Source organism: Globicephala melas, chromosome 1 (assembly GCF_963455315.2).
Source record: "Globicephala melas chromosome 1, mGloMel1.2, whole genome shotgun sequence".
NCBI lineage: Eukaryota > Metazoa > Chordata > Mammalia > Artiodactyla > Delphinidae > Globicephala > Globicephala melas.
In genome coordinates, this window is record NC_083314.1 from 54932279 (window position 1) to 54957828 (window position 25550).

General features: G+C 37.5%; 1 protein-coding gene across 3 annotated transcripts in view; it reads right to left on the reverse strand.

Moving 5' to 3' along the window:
* The window catches only part of RABGAP1L (RAB GTPase activating protein 1 like), a 686895-nt gene that overhangs the window by 235542 nt on the left and 425803 nt on the right, over window positions 1–25550 (reverse strand). For all 3 annotated transcript variants that reach the window (XM_030875419.3, XM_060296102.2, XM_060296106.2), the window contains exons 15-17: window positions 16812–16886; window positions 2381–2506; window positions 77–220 (exon numbers count right to left, since the gene is read on the reverse strand). In XM_030875419.3, the coding sequence (XP_030731279.1) occupies window positions 77–220; window positions 2381–2506; window positions 16812–16886 (345 nt within the window). The remainder of the gene's footprint in view (window positions 1–76; window positions 221–2380; window positions 2507–16811; window positions 16887–25550) is intronic.

Here is a 25550-nt window from a genome sequence, read left to right on the forward strand (position 1 = left end):
AAGAAAATTGTTAATCATGTTACGTAGAAACTATTTTCTATTTTGACTTAAATATGAGAGATGGGAGTCACTCTACCTCACAAAGCAGTAAGTCAATGATGTGGAAGACCATGCAGAGTGGGAACTTGGCAGTAAAAAGAGTGAGAAACCACTGGGATGCATACATATGAGCTTCCAGGTTCAGATCAGAAAAATGGCCGTGCAGGTCCGGTAACTGCTCCTGAAAGTCAAAGTGGAAAATTGTGGGGGGAGGAACACTGAAGACGCCTCATTTCCTGCCACAACTGCGATTTATGACAAGCTTGCTACGATCACTCTCAATTTACTACAGCATTTGTTGACTTTTATATAACTACATAGAAGTGATGATAGGAGATGAGAACTGGGCATATGACAGAGAACAAGAAAGACATGTTATGAACAAATAACAAAGATCAACTCTTGCTCACTTGACTGTTCCTGTTTCTTGGGAAATGCTTGCTCTGACAGAACACCTGTGGTCTAGTGAGTATCAGGACTCCACAGTCAAGTCACAGTACTCCATTCAGGGTTGAACTCCTAACTAGCCAAAAAAGAAATGTATCTTTTCTTTGAAGACCATTTAATATAAACATCATCTGGGTTCTATGATATTACTTCAGTACATTATGGTACTGAAGCCCAAAACATAACCGTACTTTTAACAGTCTATCTTCAACATATTAAAAATTACAAAGTACAGAAATTGTACAAGTATATAATGTATAAAATTGGATGTCTCCTGGGAAAAATACTGGGAAAAAGAGGAAAAACCCTCTTTTTCCCCAATTTATACAGGTAAATGCTTTTCAAAAGCATGAAAGGCAAAGTATAAAGCATTAGCATAGCTATTCCCATAACTGAAAGACAAAGGCAAAGATATATAAAAGCCCACTTTAGTTTTGTTTTCATAAACAGACCACAGAAATAAAATTTTTGTACAAGATGCTCTTTGAAAAACACCCCAATGTACCCATCAGGTACTTTTAATGGGTTATTGAAGTGGTCATTCAGTTAACAGACAAAAGTGCTAACAGAAAATGTATTTGGGTTTCTTCATAGTACCATGAACATGCTATTCATTTATCAGGTACTTTTATTTGACTCTCAAAGCTCTTAAGAATACTGACCTTTGAAAAAATATGAACTTTTAAAAATGAAAGGTAAATGAAAGATAAAAAATGTGAAGAATCCCAAATATTTACTTGGAAGAATTAAATCTCTAAAAAAGAGCCCATTGCTTGTACTGTCCATAGTTACCAGATTCTTCTACACAGTCTTTTTCCCCCTCAATGCCCATTTGTCATTGTGCTTACAGTTCTTTTGACATCCTCCTCCCCCTTTATTTCTTCTTCACATTTCAGGTCTTCTACCCTCCTATATTCCCTTCTCCTAATACAGCTGTCCTTAACCTCACTGCAAACTCTCTGCCTTCCACTTCCCTGTTCTAGTCTTTGTCTCCTACTGGCTTCACTTCCCCCTTAGACACCTATTGATCTCCTGACAAGTCATGTCAATAAGCTCCTACCAGTATCCTCTACTGCCACATCCCAGTAACCTTCCTCCCCAACCACTTTACTTTTCCTCAATATGGAATCAATTCAATCATGTATTTTCTTCACATTTCTCTTAGATTCCCAATACCTCTTATAGAGAAAGCCATATAAACATGTTGCATAGACCCATTACAAATTTAAGATTTACAACCTCAGGTGGAATTTCAAAGCTACTCAGTAATTCCTTTAACAGCACTAGACAATAATTTTGTCCTTGCTCACAATCTTTTTTATGACAGATATATAAAAGAATACCTGTTTCTCATACATATAATTTACACATATACATTATGAAATAGTTAACAACATTGTTTGAGATCTGGAAATTACAGAGGAAAAAATTTAAAGTATGTCCCTACACTACAATATTTTAGGTGGTTTTTAATTTCATCAATATCTTTCTGTCTCTTTAAAGTGTTCTCTACATGTGGACCTAAATATGGTACTGGTGCTAATTAACACTGAGAAAAATCTTATGTATTTCAGCTTTTATTATGTAAATATCTTCATTTATTTACAAATAATACTAGGAAATCTCTTTACTGACTTAATTCACCATATTCGCACTTCAAAGCGTATTAAGTTGAATATTTTAAATGGAAGACTATTTTTATAAATGGTCAAGTAGTTAAATAAATATTTTATGATATTAAGACCACTGTAGATATTGGTCAGAAACCAAATCCATTTACCTTTTCTGTAACTTTCCATTAGATTTTCATAAACCATTATTTTTTCAATTTTATTGGACTTTCCCTATAAGTCAACAAATCCCTGAGTGATAAAAGTTCCTAATGTTTATTTACCTGCATTAGTCTCTCCAACTGATAGAACTTGCAGTGAAGATCTTCAAAGTTGTTTTTGTAGAGGTCTCGTAAACCATAGTCATACATGATTTTCACCAAAACACAGAATGCTTGTTCCTCTGGCATCTACAGGAAAACATATACATACAGAACATGACTGAGTGGCATTTGACCAGAAGGTCAGAAACATTCCTTCACGTTATTAGTCCCCTGTATTAGTGGTTGAAGGCCACTAGTGAATGAAATTCTCCAGAGCCAGCTTTCTGCAGTGACACAGGTAAAATCTGTGTTCCAAGTTTCAAGCTTCCCTACTTGAGATGAATTTCCCTCTTTTGCTAATTTTAATCACCTTGTCATTTACTCTTAAGCCATCTTAAAAATAGGTAATACAGTAAGATGATGTAAAAATTCAAAACAATTTAAAAGTATATAAAGGTTAAAAAAAGTCTCACTCCTCTCTATCCCTATATCCACTAATCCCTGTATCTGTCCCCCCAACCTCTTTTGCATAATCTCATAACTACTCAATAATTTCTCATATAACCTGCCAGTGTTTCTTTATGCAAATAAAAGAATTACATTTATTTTACTTTTTCCCTTTCCTATATAAAAGATAGCATTCTAAATACATTGCTATGCACCTTGCTTTTCTCCATCAATAATTTCCCAAAAGAGGGATTGCTGAGTCAAAGGATAAAATGCATTTTTAATTTTGATAGATAGTATGATACTGTCCTCCCAGAATCTTGACGTTGCTATTTTTCTGTCTATAAAAAGGTCTTCAGCTGTTTCAGAAGCTTATGAGCTTCTCCCATTAAGATTTAAATGACAAATAAAATCTGATATACCTTCCCAGATACTTTTATCTGAACAGAGAATAAAATCTGAAATCAAAAGAACCGATCTCTAAATTATGGTATCAATAAGCTGAAAGAATTTAGAGAGGGACATATTCAATATTTTAGAATTTGTACCAAGCAAACAGAAAAAGTTGTTCTTACTCAAGGTCCTAGGATGTAACTATTATGTAAACATTTACTTTAAATGTCACTTCTTTGAAAGTCTGACCTTGGCTGATTTCGGTATTTGACACATTTGTTAGACCAACTTCCTGCCTGAATAATTGAATCAAGTAGAGTTCTGTTTACCCACTTAGAAATGTAACTGTTTATTTAAGTTCCTATACAAACTGACCACTTCTGTTTGCTACTATAAACCATGAAATATGTAAATTAGTTAAATAAAATCTCCTAAAGTTAAATAAGTACAGTTAGCCGTTGTCATTTTGCTTCTCTAAATATTTGCTTATTTCTTTTTTACCTATGAGTTGGTGGCCTTGGCTTTGACCCCAGCTGTTCAAGTCAGCAGACATTTTTCAGTTTTTATGCAGTTATTTAGAACGTAAGCACACTGTATTTTTTACCCCTTTAGCAATTCTGTCATTGAAGCTTCAAGTGACACTAATGTGCACATGAACAGTCTACAATACTTCTCTTACTACCAAGTTATAAGCCTCTTTGTCTTCTCCCTGATCTCTACTAAAATGGCTATACAAAAATGCTGCCCGTAAGATAACTGTAACCAGCCCTAGAGAAACTAGTTCACTCAACTTTTCCCTCTTCCTAAGTAAGTGATGATTAGTTGAATATACAAGGTATAAAAGGGATTAACCTTTATTTCCTTGAATGTGGTGAGACCATTAAAACAAAAGTTTAAACACCCTTCAGCATTCATACATGCAGTCACTGAACATATAAGATGCATGTACCGTTTGTTCTAGGCCCTGGATACAGAGGTAAAAGTAGAGTGCCTTCCTAAAGGACAAGGAAACAGGCAACTCTACTTGAGTCTGATAGACACAGAAGTCGTGGAGTAGGGGAGGATGGGAGTGTGGAAGAGGTGTTAGATGTCACTACAGTTACAGTGCAAATAGAGGGATGGCCGGATACAAGCTTTATCAGGATAAACTATTTAAGAAAATGACAAATAGACATAAATTTCTGCTTTGTTTTTAGATATGGAGCTTAAATTTATTCATATTCATTCAGTCACACTCATTCTCTCTCCCTCTCTCCCGGCACCCATCTCTGTCTCTCTCTCGGTCCCCTTCCCCTCTCCCTCCACCACCTTCCCCATTCAACTGTCTGTCTCTCACACATATACAAACAATATATTTAATAAATGTTCTTTAAAAACAAAAGCATTTGAAAGTTTGAACTTGATCCCTAAAAATAAAACTGACAATCCCAGCCTATTTCTAAAAGTATATCTATATTTTGGGTGGGGGGCAGCCTTGGAGTTAGTATCCTTCAGGTCTAGCTTCAGCAATATAGCCAAGGTTTTGATTTTTAGTTAGTTCATGCGTTACATGGAAACAGTAGACTAAACCTACAAAATACCAGTCCAGGTGAGTAGAATCAAAACTGACTATCTGTGAAGACTAAGGTCAGATATAATAAGCTCTTATGGGATCTCAGATACTACCTCAACATGAAAGTGACTAAAAATGAATCCCTGTGAAAACAGAAAAATGGTTGCTAACAAAATGAGTGAGAAAGTAATGGGAAATAGTTATAATCCTTTGGAAAGTGGAGATTCAACCTTCTCTTTCTGGTTTAAAGATGAAATGGGATCTATTTAGCATGTTTAATTAAGCTTCCCTTGGTATTTCTCTTTCTTCAATTAATGTATTCATTATTACTAGCAGCAAGCAGGGTGAGCACACCAAATTAGCAAAAATGTCAAAGATTTTAAAAATGAGAATATCTAAACATGTATAAAATATAGCTAGACAACAAATACCGATTGACATTTACACTGCAGAGAAAAAAGGAAGTTCACACATAGACTTATAATGGTGTTTTGCTTTGAAGGATAAGACAATGCATGTTTTTGAAATACACCTCAGTGAAGTAAGTGTCAATAACAGGGAGTGAAGGCTGAGCCTAGATTGATGATATTGTAAAACATAAGATATATGATAAAAACATACTTTGGAAATTATAAACAATAATCACTGGTGGCTACTAATGACTTCAATGATGGCAGAAAAACTTACAACAATAAATTATAGCTTTGTTAATGCAAATAAATACAATACTAATAATTATAATAATAAGTTGGGTAACAGGGACCTAGCTGTAACGTTAGCAGTAGTTGGCCATCACCATAACTCATCAAATATAGAAAATAAATAAACTGGAGTTGAGAAGCAATGCTCAACAACACACCATTATATGCTACTTCCATCAAATAAAACAGACATAAACAGACTAAAAAGTATAGATAACAGTTAAATGTGGCAAAATAATTAGTATTTACCACTTTCTGTTTTTAATATATGTAATTGTAAGTTTATATCATTTAATTTTTCCCAGCTTTATTGAGCTATAATTGACATACAACATTGTGTAAGTTTAAGGTGTACAAAGTGATGATTTTACTTATTTATATATACATGTATCACCTCACATAGTTACGATTTTTGTTTTTTATGGTGAGAATTTTTGTCTTTTTTGTGGTAAGCAATTTTCAAATATACAATACAGTACTGTCAACTACAGTTACTATGCTGTACATTACATCCCCTGAACTTATTAATCTAATAACTGGAAGTTTGTACTCTTTCACCACACTCACCCATTTCCCACATTTCCCACACCTGGCGACCATCAACCTCCTCTTTGTCTTTTTTTGTTTTTTTAAATCTTGTGGCCACGCCACAGGGCCTGTGGGATCTTAGTTCCCCTACCAGTGAGCGAACCCATGCCCCTGCAGTGGAAGCATGCAGTCAACCATTGGACCACCAGGGAAGTCCCAACCATCAACAAACGTTTTTAGTTTCCACATATAAGTGAGATCATACATGTCTTTCTCTGACTGACTTACTTCACTTAGCATAAAGCCCTCAAGGTTCATCCATGTTGTCACAAATAACAGAATTTCCTTTTTTATGGCTAAATAGTATTCCCCTATATGTATATACCACATTTTCTTTATCCATCCATCACTCAATAGACACTTAGATTGTTTCCATGTGTCACTATTGCCAACTAATGCTGCAATGAATGTGGGGTGAAGACATCTCTTTGAGTTAGTGTCTTTGTTTCCTTTGAATAAATACTCAGAAGTGGAATTGCTGGATCAAATGGTAGTTCTATTTTTGACTCTTTGAGGAACCTCCATACTGTTTTCCACAGCAGCTGCACCAATTCACATTCCCACCAACAGTGCACAAGGGATCCCTATTCTCCATATCCTCCCAACACTTGTTAATTCTTGTCTTTTTGATGATAGCTATTCTAACAGGTGTAAGATGATATTCTGTTATGGTTTTAATTTGCACTTCACTAATGACTGGTGATATTGAGCACTTTTTCATGTACCTGACGGCCATCTGTACGTCCAGAAAAAGTTTTCAACCTTTCACCATTGAGTATGTTAGCTGCTGGCTTGTCATATATGGCCTTTATTATGTTGAGGTACGTGTCATCTATACCCAGTATGTTGACAGCTTTTCTCACGCATGGATGTTGAATTTTGTCAAATGCTTTTCTGCATCTATTGAGATGATTATGTGATTTTATTAATGTGATACATAACTTTTATGACTTGCATATGTTGAACCATCCTTGCATCCCAGGGATGAATCCCATTTGATCATGGAATATGATCCTTTTAATGTGTTGGTCAATTTAGTTTGCCAGTATTTTGTTGAGAACTTTTGAATGTCATCAGGGATGTTGGCTTACAGTTTTCTTTTCTTGTAGTATCCTTCTCTGGTTTTGGTATCAGGGTAAAGCTTGCCTTGTAAAATGAGTTTGGGAGTTTTCCCTCCTTTTCAATTTTTCTGGAAGAGTTTGAGAAAGATTGGTACTAATGCTTCTTAAAATGTTTGGTTTTAATGTTTGGTAGTATGCACCAGTGAAACCATCTTGTCCCAGGCTTTTATTTGTTGGGGGAGTTTTGATTCTTGAAAAATCATCTCCTTACTTGTTACTGGTCTATTTAGATTTTCTATTTCTTGAGTCTTGTGTGTTTCTAGAAATTTATTCATTTTTTCTAGGTTATCCAATTTGTTGGTGTATAATTTTTCACAGTAGTCTCTTACGATCCTTTGTATTTCTGAGGTATCAGCTGCAATGTCTCCTATTTTTAAATAATTTTATTTATTTGCACCCTCTTTTTTTTTTAGTTAATCTAGCTAAAAGTATATAATTTTGCTTATCTTTTCAAAGAATCAACTCAGTTTTGTCAATCTTTCCCATTGTTTTTCTATTCTCTACTTTATTTATTTGTCTTATAGTCTTTATTATTTCCTTCCTTCTACTAACTTTGGTCTTAGTCTGTACTACTTTTTCCAGTTCCTTGAGGTGTAAAGTTAGGTTGTTCATTTGAGATATTTCTCTTTTCCTGATGTATGCATTTGTCACTATAAGATTCCCTCTTAGAACTCCTTTTGCTGCCTCCTATAAGTTTTGATATGTTGTGTTTCTATTTTCACTTGTCTCAAGATTTTTTTTTTTTTTCTGCGATACGTGGGCCTCTCACTGTTGTGGCCTCTCCCGTTGCGGAGCACAGGCTCCGGTCGCGCAGGCTCAGCGGCCATGGCTCACGGGCCCAGCTGCTCTGTGGCATGTGGGATCTTCCCAGACCGGGGCACGAACCCATGTGCCCTGCATCGGCAGGCGGACTCTCAACCACTGCGCCACCAGGGGAGCCCAAGATATATATTTTTTAATTTCTCTTTTTTCATCCATTGTATGTTCAGGAGTGTGTTTTTAATTTGCACACATTTGTGAATTTTCCAGCTTTCGTCCTGTTATTAGCTTCTAGTTTCATAACACTGTGGTTGTAAAAGATACTTTATATAACTTCTATCTCAAATTTGTTGAGACTTTTTCTGTGACCTAACACGTGATCTATCCTAGAAAATGTTCCATGTGTGCTTGAGAAGAATGTGTTGCTGCTGGTGGATGGCCTGTTCTGTGTATATGTTAGGTCTATTTGGTCTACAGTACTGCTAAAATCTGCTGTTTCTGTATTGATTCTCTGCCTGGATATCTATCCATTGTTGAGAGTGGGGTACTGAAGTACCCAAATATTACTGTATTGCTATTTATTTCTTCTTTTAGTTATGTTTCTATTTGCTTTATATATTTAGGTGCTCTGAACATACAGGTGAGTGCATACAAATTTTATAATTTGTTATATCTTCTTGATGGTTTGACTCCTTTATCATTATACAACTTTCTTCTTCTGTTTTGAACATTTTTACCTTAAAGTCTATTTTGTCTGATATAAGCATATAGCTACCTCTACTTTCTTTTGGTTATCACTTACTTGAAATATCTTTTTCTACCCCTTCACTCTCAGTCTATGTGTGTCCTTAAAGCTAAAGTGAGACTCTTTAGGCAGTATACCATTAGATCCTGTTTCTTTTTTTCCTTTGTCCAGTCAGCCATTCCACATCTTCTGATTAAATAATTTACCCATTTAAAGTATTATTGATAGATAAGGACTCGCTATTAACATTTTGTTAATTGTGTTCTTTTTTGTAAATCCTTTGCTCCTTGCTTCCGCTCTTACAGTCTTCCTTTGTGATTTGATGATTCTTTGTAATGGTATGCTTTGATTCTCTTTTCTTTGGTGAATCTACTGTCGGTTTTTGCTTTATGGTTAACAAGAGTCTTACATAAAACATCTTATAGTTATAACATCCTATTTTAGGTTGATAACAACTTAACTTTGATAGCATACAAAAACTTCATACTTTTATTTCTTCCCACCTCACACTTTGTTACTGATGTTACAATTTACATCTTTTTTATATATATTGTGATAAAAATTGCTGTAGTTGAGGTTATTTTTAATACACTTGTTTTGTAACTTTTTTTTTTTTTGGCGGTATGTGGGCCTCTCACTGTTGTGGCCTCTCCCATTGCAGAGCACAGGCTCCGGACGCGCAGGCTCAGCAGCCATGGCTCATGGGCCTAGCCACTCCGCGGCATGTGGGATCTTCCTGGACCGGGGCACGAACCCGTGTCCCCTGCATCGGCAGGCGGATTCTCAACCACTGTGCCACCAGGGAAGCCCATGTTTTGTAACTTTTTAAAAAGAGTTGTAAATGAATTATGTACTACCATTATGTATTAGAGAATCTGACTTTAACTGTGTATTTACCATTACCAGTGAATTTTACACATTCATGTTTTTATGATGTTAATCAGCATCCTTTTATTTCAGCTTGAAGAATGCCCTTTAGTATTTCCTGAAAGGCAGGTCTAGTGATGATCAACTCCCTCAGCTTTTGTTTGTTTGGGAAAGTCTTTATCTCTATTTCATTTACAAAGGACAGCTTTACCAGGTATAGTATTCTTGGTTGACAGTTTTTTTCTTTCACTATTTTGAATATATCATCCCACTTCTTCCTGGCCTACAGTGTTTCTATTGAGAAACTAAACAGTCTTATGACTCTGTAAACAGTCTTATATATGATGAGTAGCTTTTCTCTTGCTGCATTCAAAATTCTTTGTCTTCAATTTCTGGCAATTTAAATATAATGTGTCTTGGTGCAGCCCTTTTCAGATTCTAACCACTGAGGTCTTTTGGGCCTCATAAATCTGGAAGTTCATTCTCCCCCTAAGTTTGGGAAGTTTTCATCCATTATTGCTTTAAATAGATTTCTGTCCCCTTCTCTTTCTCTTTTATTTCTAGGATTCCCATAATGTATAGATTGTTTAATTTGATAGTATCCAATAAGTCTTTCTCCACTTTTTTTCTTTTTGTTCCTCTGACTTGTAATTTCAAATGACCTACCTTCTAGTTCACTAATTCTTTTTTATGTTTGGCTGAGTGTGTTGTAGCTCTCTATTGAAGTCATCAGTTCTGTCATTGTATTTTTCAGATCTACGATTTCTATCTGTTTGACATTTCTATTGTTTTGTTGAACTTGTTTTTTTCATCACTGCTTTCCTAACTTCATTTAGTTGTCTGTGTGTCCTTGTAGTTCACCAAACTTCTTTTAGAGGATTATTCTGAATTCTCTGTCAGATAGTTCATAGATCTCTATTTCTTTAGAGTCAGTTATTTGATCTTTATTAGTTTCCTTTGGTAATGTCATGTTTACCTGATTCTGCATGATCCTTGATCCTCTGCATTGCTATCTGCACATTTGAGTAAGAGGTCTCCCTCTTACAGACATTACAGGTTTGCTGTGGCATGGAAAGACCTTCACCAGTTAGCTCAGTTTGGAATAATGCTGGTAGCATCCATGGGAAAAAGCAGGACTTGATCTCAAAGTCTTTAGTTGGGAGAGGCCACTGTTCATGCTCTGAGGTTGGGGTAGGGAGTGGTAGTGACACTGGGTTGGCTCTGTGGTTAGGTGGGCCTGCTGGCTGGGATCCACATACAATCAGGGCCATTGGGTGAACTCGCTGATTGGGTGGGGCTGCTGGCTGTGCTCCATGGTCAGATTGGCCACTAGCGGGGCTCTGCAATCACCTCTGGATAGGCAAGTTCACAGGCTATGTTCCCTGGCAGGGTCTACCATTGGGTAGACTCTATAATTAGGAAGAGCTATGGGCTGAGTTCTGCAATAGGTCCTGGTTGGATGAGGTATCAGGTTGTGCTCCCCACCAGATGGTGCCACTGGCTGGACTCTGTTTAGGTGGGGCCACAGGCTGTGCTTCGAAGTTGGGCAGGACCACAGGCTTGGCTTCATGGTCAGATAGGCTGTTGGCTGTGTTCCACTGTTGGGCAAGATAACAGAATGGGCTCTCTGATCAAGAAGGGCTTCCAGCTATATCACACAGCTGGGTGGGGCTAAAGACTTCGCTGTGTGGTCAGGTAGGGTTACTATCCAGGCTCCTTGACTAGATGAGGCCACAGGCTGTGTTTAGCAATTAGGCAGGACTGTAGGCTGGGCTTCATGGCTTGATGGTACTATAGGCTGGGCTCTGAGGCTGCCCAGGGTGACTCTTCAGGCTACCTGGTTATGCAGGGGCAGAGGCTATGCCTAACAGTTGGGCAGGGCTGCTACCTTGGCTTTCTGACTGAGAAGGGCTGTAAGATGGGATCTGCAGCTGCTCTGGTTCTCTGGACAAACTTCCTAGAAAGTCAGGACTGAAGCCTAAACTGGCAATTGTGTGGGGTCTGTGAATTTGCGTCCCTGCCTGGGCAGGGCAGTAGAACAGGCTCTACAGCCATTATGCCCCACTGACAGAGGATCTAAATCCAGCAGAACTGCCAAAAGCCTGGACTTAATCCCCTGGCTGCACTCTTTTTGTGCCAGATACAAAATAAGACTCTACACTTATAATACAAGGTATTCAATATTCATAAAAACCCTAGAAGGATGATAATATTATTTTCACTTTATATTATAAATGAAGAAACTGAAGCTCAGGAAACTTGCCCAAGGTCATGTAACTTGAAAGGTATTAAACCACAATTCAAATTCATAGTTGTGCTTTTTACTATCCTTTGAAGGAGTTCAGCTTTGAAAGGGCAAAGAAACCTAAGAGAGCTAAATGGGAGGATCAAAAGAGGATTTTTTTTTTAAGGTAAAATGTCTTGAGTATATTTATAAGACACAAAGAGAAGATGCTGGGTAATGGCTCCAAAGCACTGATGCAAGAATTAACAGAGAACAGGAAAACCTCTTGGATTTATAAGGAAAAAGTGATTTGGGAATACAGAAGGGCTTATTTAAAATATACTAAAACTCTTATTGTAAAGAATCACTATAAGATAACGTGATGTATCTGTCTAGCATCCCATCTCCCTATCATCTGATGTCAAAATCTCCTTTCTTTTAGGAAAACCATTCCATTTTTCAGGAGGAGTTGATCCAGTTCACTGTCAGCACTGAGGTGGACTCAAGACTGGGCCAGCCCAATCAGATACCTTGCCTTTCTGCCCTTAGTAATTGATTCAAGGATGGCAGATTCCCAAGGCAGGCCAACCAGAATCCTTCAGGGTTTTTGTTTGCTTATTTGTTTTGTTTGTTTGTTTAAGTACAGGAGCTATAGCAAAAGATGATCCCTTTTAAATGAAGTTGTAAAACTGAAAGGATATGAAGCCAGGCCAGTCTGCAGCCAGGCTGCCCACTTTGTGGCCTGCCCATATAAGTTAAGGCAAGAAAATTTAAGCAGAACAGAGACACAGAGACACAGATTTCTGATGACAGAGTATGAACTCTGGAATCCAACCATATCAAAAGCATCTCTGCTCTGGACTTCCCAGTTATGTGAGCCAATATATTTCCTTTTTAAGTTAAACTACTTTTAGTTAATGTTACGTCACATGTAGCAGAAAGATTCCTAAATAATATAATGGCACAAATATTTTCACTTATATATACATATAAAGACACTAGGAAGCCTCTATTTTGTTACCTTGGACTCTGTAGAATCCTTATTTTCAGGAAAACTAAGAAGTAGCTCTGCTTCTCATTTCTGATGCCCACTGGTTAAATCTTATCTGAAACTTGTCTTTTTCGGGAGGAAGCATTTAAAGATCTGTAATTTTTAAACCTTATATTATTTTGAAATATGGCACACAGAATAATATACAAAAGTTAAATTTATACTTCAATGAATATACAATTATGAAGTAAAAACAGATTAAGAACTAGAATACTGTTAATTAAAGCTGCTTGACAATAAATATGTGCGAGAAATATATTGGGGTTAAAAATTATCTAAAATATTTTATATGATTCTTAGAATAAATGAAATATATGAGGACATTATTTATTACACTAATAATATAATGATGATATTACTGATAATTATTACATATTTAACTTCAAAGGCAGATAAACACTATAATGGTTACAAGCAATCTGTGCTGTAACAGTTTTTCCAAACTGTAAATGATAAATTTCTTATAATTCCATCAATAGATATAACAGCATCTATGTGATAAACACTTAATTCTTCCACTGCTTAAACTACTACAAGTTACAAAGCTATTATCAAAGATTCTGGAAGTTTCCAAGCACCAGGAGAAGATACTTATTTCTTAAAACTATCTAGACATGGAAAAACTTTAAAATTCTAAATCTTTGTTCTTGATCCTACTTTCATTTTTGGTCTTTCTTTCCTCTTAGGCAGTGAATGTGAAATATAAATGACCATGGGTGAGGAAAAGACAGCATCCCAAGAAGAAGCAGGTTCTGACAATGATTAATATGGAGTTGCCAAAGGATGTCTGGCAGCAAAAAGAAGCAATAGCTTATGTAACTGATAAAAAATTAGTCAGTAAGACCCTAATAACATATCTCCCTGGAACCCGAGATAGTGTATTTGATGAATTGTTTAAGCTAGAGTGTATTCTTCTACCTATTTAAACCACAGAGGCAAAATTAAATATGGAAAAGAAAAAATTACAGTTACCTTCTCTTATTTAAATTGGTTAATGGATGGGTTGGTCAGTCAATGAAATATGCTGATTAACAGAATTATCACATATACTTTTAATTAAAAATTACAATGTAAGATTTTTATTCATTAACACTAAATATCAGTTCATCTTTCCTCCAGGATTCTGAAGGCATTTCTATATTTCCAGTTATTTTTACAAGCCATGGCAACAACTGCATACTTCTATTAATGTAGAAAGTGTAGAAACTAAACTGAATTTCTATTCATCTTGTCACATACTTTGGAGGCAATTTTGTTGAATACGTTTACAATGGCCGACTTTCCATGACCCTTGTAATAGGACAGTAGATAATGTAAAAAAAAAAAAAAATCTGGGTTATTTGAGTTTCCTAGTTATTTGAATCACTGCCTCTCTTTTTTTTCGGGGAGGAAGTATGTCCAGAGAAATATGAACTTACAGTTAACTAAACTTCTGTTAAGTCTCAGACAGATTTCCTGGAGTGATATTCTTCCCACTGAAGTTTAATCAATATATTATAATGTGTTTAATGGGGCTACAGGTCTAAAATGCTAAACTGTGACATATTCAAAGATTACTTTGTGGAAGATAAAGCTTCACTATCCATGGCTTGGACATCAGCTCTCGTCAGAATTATCATAAAATCTCCTTTTAGAAAAATGGTGGTTATGAAACTTGGTGAACACGTCTATGTCACAGTTTATAGTCTCCAGTCCCCTGTGGTAGGGACCTGACTATTCTAACTACTAGGTGGGTTTAGTAATAGAACAAAGGCTCCAAGAATTTGTGAGTATAAAGTACTTGATTATCACAAGAAATCTGAAGAACATGGGCTGTGGAGATGACAAAAAAAGGACAGCAAGGAGAAGATCAAAAAGACCATAAACAGATAACGATGCCGCAGAGAAAGAAGTCAAAGTTAAAGTGAATAATCACAATAGAACCACCGTATATTATTAGTATCATTAAAATCAAATGATCAGCATTAGGACCACGAGTCTATTATAATTGTTCTTCGTTTCCAGAATGCAAACCTAAAAGAAATGCTTTTGTTTTAAACGTGCTGGACCTCTCTGCTGCATTTGACATTATACAATGCTGCTTCTCTGTTGAAAATCCAGAAATTCTTCAAGGATTCCTCTTCCTCATCAGTCCTCTAAATATCTGGCATTCCTGGGATCTATTCTGTTCTTCTTCTTCTATTTATTCTTCTTATATGGTCTAATCCACTCTCATGATTTCAGCTTTGATTCCTCCCCCAGTGTCAGTCTCCAGTAAACAGTTGGTTGCTGGACAGCTTTACTCAGACATCCCAAAAATACCACCTCCGCCAAATTTCAAAACAAAATTCATCATCAACTCCTAACCTTTCTTCTCCATTCAATCTCAACGGACGTGTTTTCTGTCTCAGCTCAAAATACCATACTTCATCCAGTCACCTAAGCAAGAAAACTAGACATGTTACCTTTGACCCTTCCTTTGTCAATCCATCCATGAAACCTACCAATTTTGCCTCCTGCATGTTTTTAGATATTTTTTAAAATAAATTTATGTATTTATTTATTTTTGGCTGCATTGGGTCTTCGTTGCTGCGTGCAGGCTTTCTCTAGTTGCGGCGAGCAGGGGCTGCGCTTCGCTGCGGTGTGTGGGCTTCTCATTGCGGTGGCTTCTCTTGTTGCAGAGCACCAGCTCTAGGCGCATGGGCTTCAGCAGCTGTGGCACGCAGGCTCTAGAGCACAGGCTCAGTAGCTGTGGCGCACGGGCTTAGTTGCTCCGCGGCATGTGGGATCTTCCCAGACCAGGGCTCGAACCCGTGTCCCCTGCATTGGCAGGTGGACTCTTAACCACTGCGCCACCAGGGAAGTCCCCTCCTGCATGTTTTTAATTGTTTTTTTCTCTGGGTCTCAACATCTCTCATTTAGATTGATGTTTCCTAACTGGTCTCTCTGCTATTGCTTGCTCCCTTCAGTTCAACTCTCTACATGGATATAATAATTTATCTGAAGTGAACATCTGATTGTCATTCCCTTGCTTCGAACTGATCAATGGCTCCTCATTAGCTTTAGCATAAAGCCCACATTTCTTGACATTATTAAAAAGTCTTCATAATTTGGTCCCTGCCCATATGACCATTTTTACCTCATACCTCTCTCTGCATACAATTTCTATAGCAACAGTAAAGGAACTATCATTTCATACTGTTCCCTTTATATGCTGTGCCCTTTGTGTTTCCATACATTTGCTAATGCTGTTCCTTTTGTCTACCAATCGCTACTCCCTCTCTTACCCAGCTCACCTTCCCCAACCTCAAATATTTATGTCCTGGCAAAGCTACCACCTCCTCTAGAAAGTCTTTTCTGAAAGTTCTGGCAGAGCTGAGTTGGATAATTCTCCTCTCTATTCTCTTATTCTGTGCATCGCTTTCACTTGGCACACTGTAAGCTCCTCTACAGTGATCATCACAAAAATCAGCACAGATACATAAAAAGAACTAAAATAATAGGTACGTGCGTACATTACCTGTGCCCCATCCTAGCCCATGAGGCCTTTGAGAACACAAACGATAAATTATTCGTATTTGTAATCCCACTTCCTAGCCCAGTACTGACAACTGATTCTCAATAAATGTTCTGTTAAATGAAGGTGACTAAGAGAAAAGAGAGTATACAAAAATAAATCACAAAAAAGTTAAAAGACTTCCTTGTCACATTCCTTCATCATGGCTCTGGTCCTGCTCATATTTGGGCAGTTACATTGACTTCTTTAATTCTAGAGGGTTCTAGTTAAAAATAACTCCAAATAAGCAATTTATTCCCTACCAGCCAGCAAAATTAATTCTACTGAGAAACTGTCCTGTTCGTGACATCAGATCTCTTACTTTATCACCAAAAGAACATTTTTAAAAAGATATGCCATGTGTAATCTCCATCAGGTCAATGGAGAATAAGAAGGGAAAACAAAACCAAGCATCAAATAAAATAAACTTGGCAGCACCATGCCCTTTATTACATGGAAAATTACTTACATGCAGCAGCAACACAGCAGCAAGAAAAGACTGTCCTTGACAGTACCCAATGTCTTCGTCATAGACAGAGTAGGCCTAGAGAAAAGATGAAAAGAAAGAAGAATCATAAACATTCACGGAGTTTAACCTAAGTGCTAGCTCACATCAAGCTGCTGCTTGTTCTTGTCCCTGGCCTGTCCACCACAATTTCAATGATCCCTCAATTTGGATGTGTGAGCCATTAGCACAGTGGGATCCCTCAAAGAGGCTGTACATTTCCTAAAGCAATTCTAGATGTACCATTATCCCCAGGTTCATCTTTAGAATCTGGAATAAAGAGATGCTCAGAGCACCTAAATTAATTTTTAAAGATCCATTATGGTTTGTGGTCAGGCAAATGAGACTGTGGGAGGCAGAAGCAAATAGTGGAAGAGGGTGGGAAGGTTCTACAGTTGATGTGGGAATTCTAATGCACCATACGGGGGAAACCTTAATGCTGCGAGAGTGCAGTGCAGATCCCCTAACCTAACAGAAAAAAAAAAAAAAAATCACCCTCTCTAGCCTCTACATGTTCTCAGACACCTTCTAAACTACTCTCGCACTTTCCAGAGGCTAAAGGGTGATTCCTCCCATCTATACCACTAGGGCAAACCGGAAACATTTAGTATTGCCCTGAATTTTTAGCAGAATGGCTGGGAGAGAGCCTCTTGCCACACATGCCACACACTATCACGAAATGTTCTGCCTATTTACCATCTTCAACATCATTCTAACCAGGCTGCTAGTACAGAGCCAGTGGCCCATTCACAGGAAATATAGTATCCCTAGAGAAGCAGCTATCATACCATTCACCTTAATATTCACCTTAGTCTTTATAGGAAAGGAAATCAGGTTGTATGCTTAATACTTCAAACTGCTGAGACTACAATTTTTTTTTTAAAAAATACCCTGTTCAAGTTTTTAAGAGGTTGAATCAATTACAGTAGGCGGACCATGCTGATCAAAGACTATAGTATAGGAATTAGTAAGGTTTTGCTGTAAAAGTCCAAATAGTAAATATTTTAGGCTTTGAGGGACACTTACGTATCTGTTGTATATTTTCTTTTCTTAAACAACCCCTTACAATATAAAAACCATTTGTGGCTTTTGTGGATTAAGGGTAGTACAAAGTCAGACAGCGTAGGCTATAGTTTCCTGATCCCTGATTTAGAACAACAAAAACAAAAATCATTCAGATGCTCCTACATTTATTTTTAAAAGACAAACACCCCAACTGTGCTGTTTAAATCCTGGACATGTATCCCATTCCATGTATCTCACCTATCTGTTGTGCTTCATTAAAGTGAGGGGAATCTCCATTTAATGCACTATGATTTTGTGAGTATAAAAGTACTCTCTGGGGCTTCCCTGGTGGCGCAGTGGTTGAGAGTCCGCCTGCAGATGCAGGGGACACGGGTTCGTGCCCCGGTCCGGCAAGATCCCACATGCCGCGGAGTGGCTAGGCCCATAAGCCATGGCCACTGAGTCTGTGCATCGGAGCCTGTGCTCCACAAGGGGAGAGGCCACAACAGTGAGAGGTCCGCGTACCGCAAAAAAAAAAAAACCAAAACTCTCTGTCCAGGGCAATGGTTATCAAAGATAAATGGGAATGGTTACCATAGGGAGGGTAAGTGGGGAATCTCCCATATGCCAAGGTAGTCAGAGTACAGGGACTAGAACTCTTTTTTTACTTAAAAAAACTTTATTGAAATATAGCTTATATTCAGTGAAATGCATACCTTTTAATTTCACAATTCCTTTGAGTCATTTATGTAACCCCGTCATTATAGAATATTTCCATCATTCTAGAATGTTCCTCATGCCTCTTGGCAGTCAAACCACCTCCACCCCAGGCCACCAGTAATCTGATTGTTTTCACAATCTATTATTAGCTTTGCTTTTTTTTTTTTTTTTTTGCGGTACGCGGGCCTCTCACTGCTGTGGCCTCTCCCATTGCAGAGCACAGGCTCTGGACGCGCAGGCTCAGCGGCCATGGCTCACGGGCCCAGCCGCTCTGCGGCATGTGGGATCTTCCCGGACCGGGGCACGAACCTGTGTCCCCTGCATCAGCAGGCGGACTCTCAACCACTGCGCCACCAGGGAAGCCCCAGCTTTGCATTTTTTAAAGAATTTCATATAAGTGGATTAATATAATATATACTCTTTTGTGTCTGGCCTCTTTCACTCAGCGTAATGTTTCTGAGATTCTTCCATGTTGTTGCATGCATCAGTAGTTCATCCCTTTTAATCAGTGGGTAGTATTCTACTGTATGAACATACCACAATTGGTCTATCCATTCTCCCATTGATAAACATTTGGTTTTTTTCCCAGTTTGGAGCTAGTACAAATAAAGCTGGTTTGTATACATAAGGCTTTTTGTGTACATAGGTTTTCATTTCCCTTGGGTAAATACCGAGGAGTGGGGGTTCACGGTTCAAACGATAGGGGTATGTTTAACTTTATAAGATACTGCCAAACTATTTTGCAAGGTGGTTGTTCAATTATTGCATCCACACCAGCAAAATATAAGAGTATTCACTGCTTCAGATCCTTGTCAATACTTGACATTGCCAGTCTTTTTCCTTTTATTAATTCCTGTGGTTTTGACTTAAATTTCTCTGATGGCTAATGACATAGAGCATATTATCATGTGCTTTTAGGCAACTGATACATATTCTTTTGTGATTATCTCGTCAAGTTCTTGCTCATTTGTTTAATTGGGCTGTTCATCTTATTATTGCTGATTCATGGGAGTTCTTTATACATTCTGTTGACAAGATCATTGTCTGACATATGTATTACCAATATTTTCTCTCAGTGTGTGACCTGCCTTCTCATGCTCTTAATGATGTCTTTTGAAGTACTATTGTTATCTTTTAACCTTCTTCTGCCAATGTTGATATTATGACACTCTCTTCTAATAAGAGACGAATTATATCATGGAATCATTAGCTAAAGAATTTAAAAGAAGCTTTTCTTCATTATAACCAGTTTCCAGAGTTCAGCCTAATTTTAGAAACTGAAAGATGGATTAGCATCCTTTTACTTATTTAATTTTCTTTGATTATATACTTATGAGTCCTTATTTGTACTTTTATCCAGAGCTCATGGGGGTGTGTGTGTGTGTGTGTGTGTGTGTGTGTGTGTGTGTGAGTTAGGGTGGAGGGAGAGTTACAGAGAGAAAAGAGTAGGAAAAAATAACAAAGAAAGAGGGGAAAGGTTCTAATACTATCCCTATTTAGTGCATTCCTGATGGTACTCCATCACTTCCTTTTCCATGAACAAGGAACTCTGAGATCTGTTGATAAGAGATATATTTTCAAGGTTTCCCTTCCCCATAAAAGATGTCTAAGTTGAGGATTCCTTAAAACTGGGGATCTCTGAAGTCAATCATGCTTCATCAACCCTGACAAAACTTTGACAAATGTTTGATCCATCTTTATATATTTCATGTTTACTGAGAAGTGTGCTATTTATATGCTCGTTTGTGTTACAAGAGAAGTCCAATATAAAATGAAGGTCCACAACACACCAGAGAAGGGATGAACTCAGTGACCTCACAAACTATTCTCTAACTGGAGAGCTGAGAATAAAAGTTCAAATCAGCAATGTATTGATCTTACTTTCTAATTGTGTTATGGCTTTGGATTAGGTTAGCAACAAAAATGACTTTTCAGAGGCCACCTACCAAATTTGATTTTACGATTCACAGTTTGAAAAACACAATGCTCTAGCAAGTTCTTTCCCTTGGAGTTCTTCTAAGCACTGTTTGGCTTTATTCTAAGCCTTCTGTGAGTTGAATCAAATCCTTTCCCTCTATCTGAAACTTGCCTCTCTTTGCACCATACCTCTCCCCACTCCTCATTTTAATTGCTTTTCTGGCCAGATGCCTGCTTTCAGACTGACTTTCAAAAACCATCTGAGTACCACTTCTATAATGGAGAAGTAATTCCTACTGGACCAACCTTCCCCCCGGTAACAAATTTAAACTATATCGAGACAAATATATAAAACAACTATCTGAAGGCACTGAACAAAAAAGCAGGAAGAAACTGGAGGGGAAAATAAACTTGGATGAAGGGAATGAACGGTAAAATTCTCATTCTTTATGGCTTTTGCTGGAGGTCATGCACCAGTGTGGATGGCTAAAACTTGGATATAAAACTGTAGACTTATTCGTTTGAAGAACCAGGGAACAGATTGGGGTGACCATAACATCTAGAAAGCGAGAGTGGAAACACTAGAAAAAAAGAGTAACAGAAGAGAAGCCTTTACTACACTTAGTGTAAAAGTATTTACAATATCCAAGACAAGGTAAAACTGATACATATATAGACAAATAATTAATAGAACAGAATAAAAAGTCTAGAAGTAGAGCCACACTCATACAGTCATTTAATTTCAACAAAGTTACCAAGATAATACATTGAGGAAAGGAAATTTTTTTATATATGTAAAAACATAAACATATAAAAATTGTTTCAACAAATGTGCTCAAACAATTGGATATCCATATGGGGGAAATAAATGAACCTTGATCCCTACTTCACTTCATATGGAAAAATTAATTCTAAATGTACTATGCTCCTAAACATAAAACGAAAACTATAAAGCTACTCAGTGAAAACACAGAACATCTTTGTAACTTGGTAAATGCAAAGGTTTCTTAGCCAGGGCACAGACACATTAACTATTAAAAAAATAAACTGATACAGTAGACATCATCAAAATTTAGAAACCTCCACTGATAAAAGGACACCATTAAGAAAATAAATAGGTAAACCACAGACTGGGAAAATATTTGCAAATATATCTAAACAAAGTCTTGAATCAGAATATATAAAGAACTCCTACAACTCAATGTCAAACAACCTAAGTTAAAAATGGAAAGAAGATATGAAAAGACACTTTACAAAGAAATATCTATGAATGGGCAATGGGAACGTGGCCAAGTGTAGAGGAGATGAAAACAGTGGATTAGGAGGATGTGGAACTCACCTCTCCCCATGAACACATCAGAAGTACATCCACTTGTGGAACAACTGTCACTGACAACTAACTGGACACTGGCAGAAAGACTCCTGTACAACCAAGACTGTAAGAAAGATCCACAAAGAATTGAGTAGGAAGGGAAGAGAAGTGATCAGATTGAGACCTGTACCACTAAGAGGAGACTCAGAGGAAAAGGGAGATTACATGAGCAGAGATCCTCCCTGGAGAGTGAGTGATGTGAGCCACATACTGGGTGCCACAGCTCTGGGGACCAACACAGGAAAGACAAGCTCCTTGGCTGGTTGGAGGGCCAATGGGACTAACAGGAGGGCTGTGAAAAGACTGGGCTTCACTTGTAAGAAGCATGAACACGCTCGCTCCTGAAGCAGGACAGAGAGGGTGGTTTGTAAACTGCATGGGTGGCTGGCCACCTTCCTGTGACCACTCCAGTGTGTGCCCCCATTTGAACCAAATGAACACTCTAGCCCTGCTTTCTTCACAACACAGCTCCACACTGGGGTGAGGGCTGCCATGGTTGAGGAGGAAGCTTGGCTGTGAGACACAGAGATGGCTCAGACCCAAAGCGGCATCTGAGCAGGCAGAGGGAACCATTATTTACACAGGCAGTGTGTCAGAAGCAGGGTCTCAGACCCCAATTGGACTGCCACAGCCCAAGCCCTGACCTACCCCAAATGCCCACACCAGCACCTCTTGCTCAAACACCATCCCTCTGGGGAGAGGGTGCCAGTGCTGGGAAGGGAGAGAGCACATACTGTTCAATTTCATTTGTCTCCAGGTATTTTAAAATTTCCTCTCTGATTTCTTCAGTACCGATTGGTTGTTGAGTAGCATACTGTTTAGCCTCCACATATTTGTGTTTTCTGCAGTTTTTTTCTTGTAGTTAATTTCTAGTCTCATATCATTGTGGTCAGAAAAGATGCTTGATATGATTTTAATCTGCTTAAATTTATTAAGACTTGCTTTGTGGCCTAGTATGTGATCTATCCGGGTTAATTTTCCATCTGCACTATCAATTTCTCCATTTATGTTTGTTAATATTGGTTTTATGTATTTAGGTCTTCCTGTGTTGGGTGCATATATATTTATAATTGTTATATCTTCTTCTTGGACTGATCCCTTTAACATTAAATAATGTCCTTCTTTGTCTCTTGTTACAGTCTTTGTTTTAAACTATATTTTGTCTGATACAAGTATTGCTAGCCCAGCTTTCTTTTTTTATTTCCATTTTTATGAAATATCTTTTTCCATCCTATCACTTTCACCATCTGTGTCTTTAGATACAAAGTGAGTCTCTTATAGGCAGCATATATGAATCTTACTGTTTTTAAATCCATTCCACCACTCTATGTCTTTTGATTGGAGCATTTAGTCCATTTACCTTTAAAGCAGTTCTTCATGGGTATGTACATATTGCTATTTTGTTAACTATTCTCTGGTTGTTTTGCAGTTCTTTTTTGTTCCTTTTTCTTCTTTTGCTCTCTTCCTTATTGATTTGATTACTATTTTTAGTGTTATGCTTAGATTCCTTTCTCTTTTTTTCATGTGTATCTATTATAGATTTTTGGTTTGCAGTTACCATGAGATTCATATATAACAACCTATATGTATATATGATAAGCTGATGATCACTTAAGTTGGAATGTATTTTTACTCACCCATCCCCAACTTTAATGTTTTTGACATGATATTTTACATTTTTTGTTTTGTGTATCCCTTAACTACTTACTGTGGATATAGATGACTTTACTATTTTTTTCTTTTAACTTTTGTACTAGCTTTACAAGTGGATGATTTACTACCTTTATTGTATGTTTGTCTTTATTGATGAGATTTTTCCTTTTGTAACTTTTGTATTTAAATTTATGATCTTTTCTAGTTAGTGAGTTCCCTTTAGCATTTCCTGTATAGCTCATTTAGTGGTGCTCAACTTTTTTAGTTTTTGCTTGTCTGTAAAACTGATTCTCTCTCTTTCAAATCTGAATGATAACCTTGTTGGGCAGAGTATTTTTTTCTTGTAGATTTTATTCTTTAATCACTTTGAATATATCGTGCCACTTCCTTCTGGCCTGAAAGTTTTTGCTGAAAAGTCAGCTGATAGCCTTATGTATGGGTTCCCTTGTACATAACTTGTTGCTTCTCTCTTGATGCTTTTAAGATTCTCTATCTTTAATTTCTGACATTTTAATTTTAATGTGGACCTCTGTGGGTCCATCTTGTTTGGGACTTTCTATGCTTCCTGGACCTAGATGTCTGTTTGCTTTCATGGGTTATGGACATTTTCAGCTATTATGTCTTCAAAAAAATTCTCTAACCCCCTGCTCTCTTCTCTCTCTGGGACCCCTATAATGTGAATGTTAGGTTGTCCCATAGGTCTCCTAAACTATCCTCATTTTAAAAATTCTTTTTCCTCTTTTCTGTTCAGCTTAGGTTATTTCTACTACTTTGTCTTCAGTTTGCTGATCTATTCCTTTGTATCATCTGATCTACTGTTGATTTCTCCTACTGTATTCATTTGTTCAGCTATTTGGTTCTTCTTTATATTTTCTAACTCTTAAAATTTTCACTGTGTTCACCCATTCTTCTCCTGAGTTTGTTGAATATCTTTATGATTACCTTGAACTTTTTATTGGGTAGACTGCTTACCTCGTCCTTGTTTAGTTCTTTTGCTGAGGTTTTGCCGTGTTCCTTCATTTGGAACATATTCCTCTACCTCCTAATTTTGCATAATTCTCTGTGTTTATTTCTGTGTATTAGGCAGGTCAGTTATGTTTCCCAGTATTTGAGAAGTGGCTTTAGGTAGGAGCTGTCTTATGGGGCACAGCAGCACACTCCCTTCTGGTCACCAGAACTTTATGCTCTAGGGATATCCCCTATGTGGGACCCTTCTGTTGTGGCAGGGTGCACTGGTAGTCAAGGCTGGCCCCTGACCTGGTTGGCTGCCAGGACCTCCGCATATGGAGGCTGCCAGCTGGTGGTGGGTGGGGCCAGGTCCTGGCAGGGACCTGCAATTTACTTTAAAGTATTAAAATACTTTAAAGTATTAAAATGGATTAATTAATTGCATATAAGGGTAGACGGACAGAGACATTTGTGATAAAAAAGTAACAAAATATTATAGAATCTAGGTGACAGGTTTATGGATGTTCACTGTACAAGTCTTTGAGTTTTTCTGTGTATTTGAAAATTTTTTGTATCTTTTGGGGGAAAAAAATCTGTGTCTGTATTCTGTCTCTTCTCCCTGATCTGGACTATAGACTACTCTTCTGGCTGGGGTCCCAAGAGAGCTTTATATATTCATTCAGCAAGTCACTATTTACTGAGCACCTATTATATAATCAAACATTGTGCTGAGGTAGACACCAAGATGAAAAGATATGGTCTCTACTCCTCAGCTCAGAGTCTTGCCCAAGAGTTCAGCATGTACAATGAAAAAGTACACAGTGAGATAAGTTCTCATAGTTATGTGGAAGATCAGAGGGAAAGGGTGGGTAACCAGGTCATAATGCCAGGAATAGAGACAAAGGCAAGGGAGGCATCTCAGACAAGGTGATACTGTCTTAATCTTAAAGAAGAGGATGTGACCAGAATTGCTGCAAGCCTGGCCTCACATTCTTGAAGGAAGAATACAGAGATACTTCAGGTATGCTGCAGGGAAATGGCATGTACAAAGGCAGACAGTGCCAGACACTGTGATAAGTGCTTTTCTA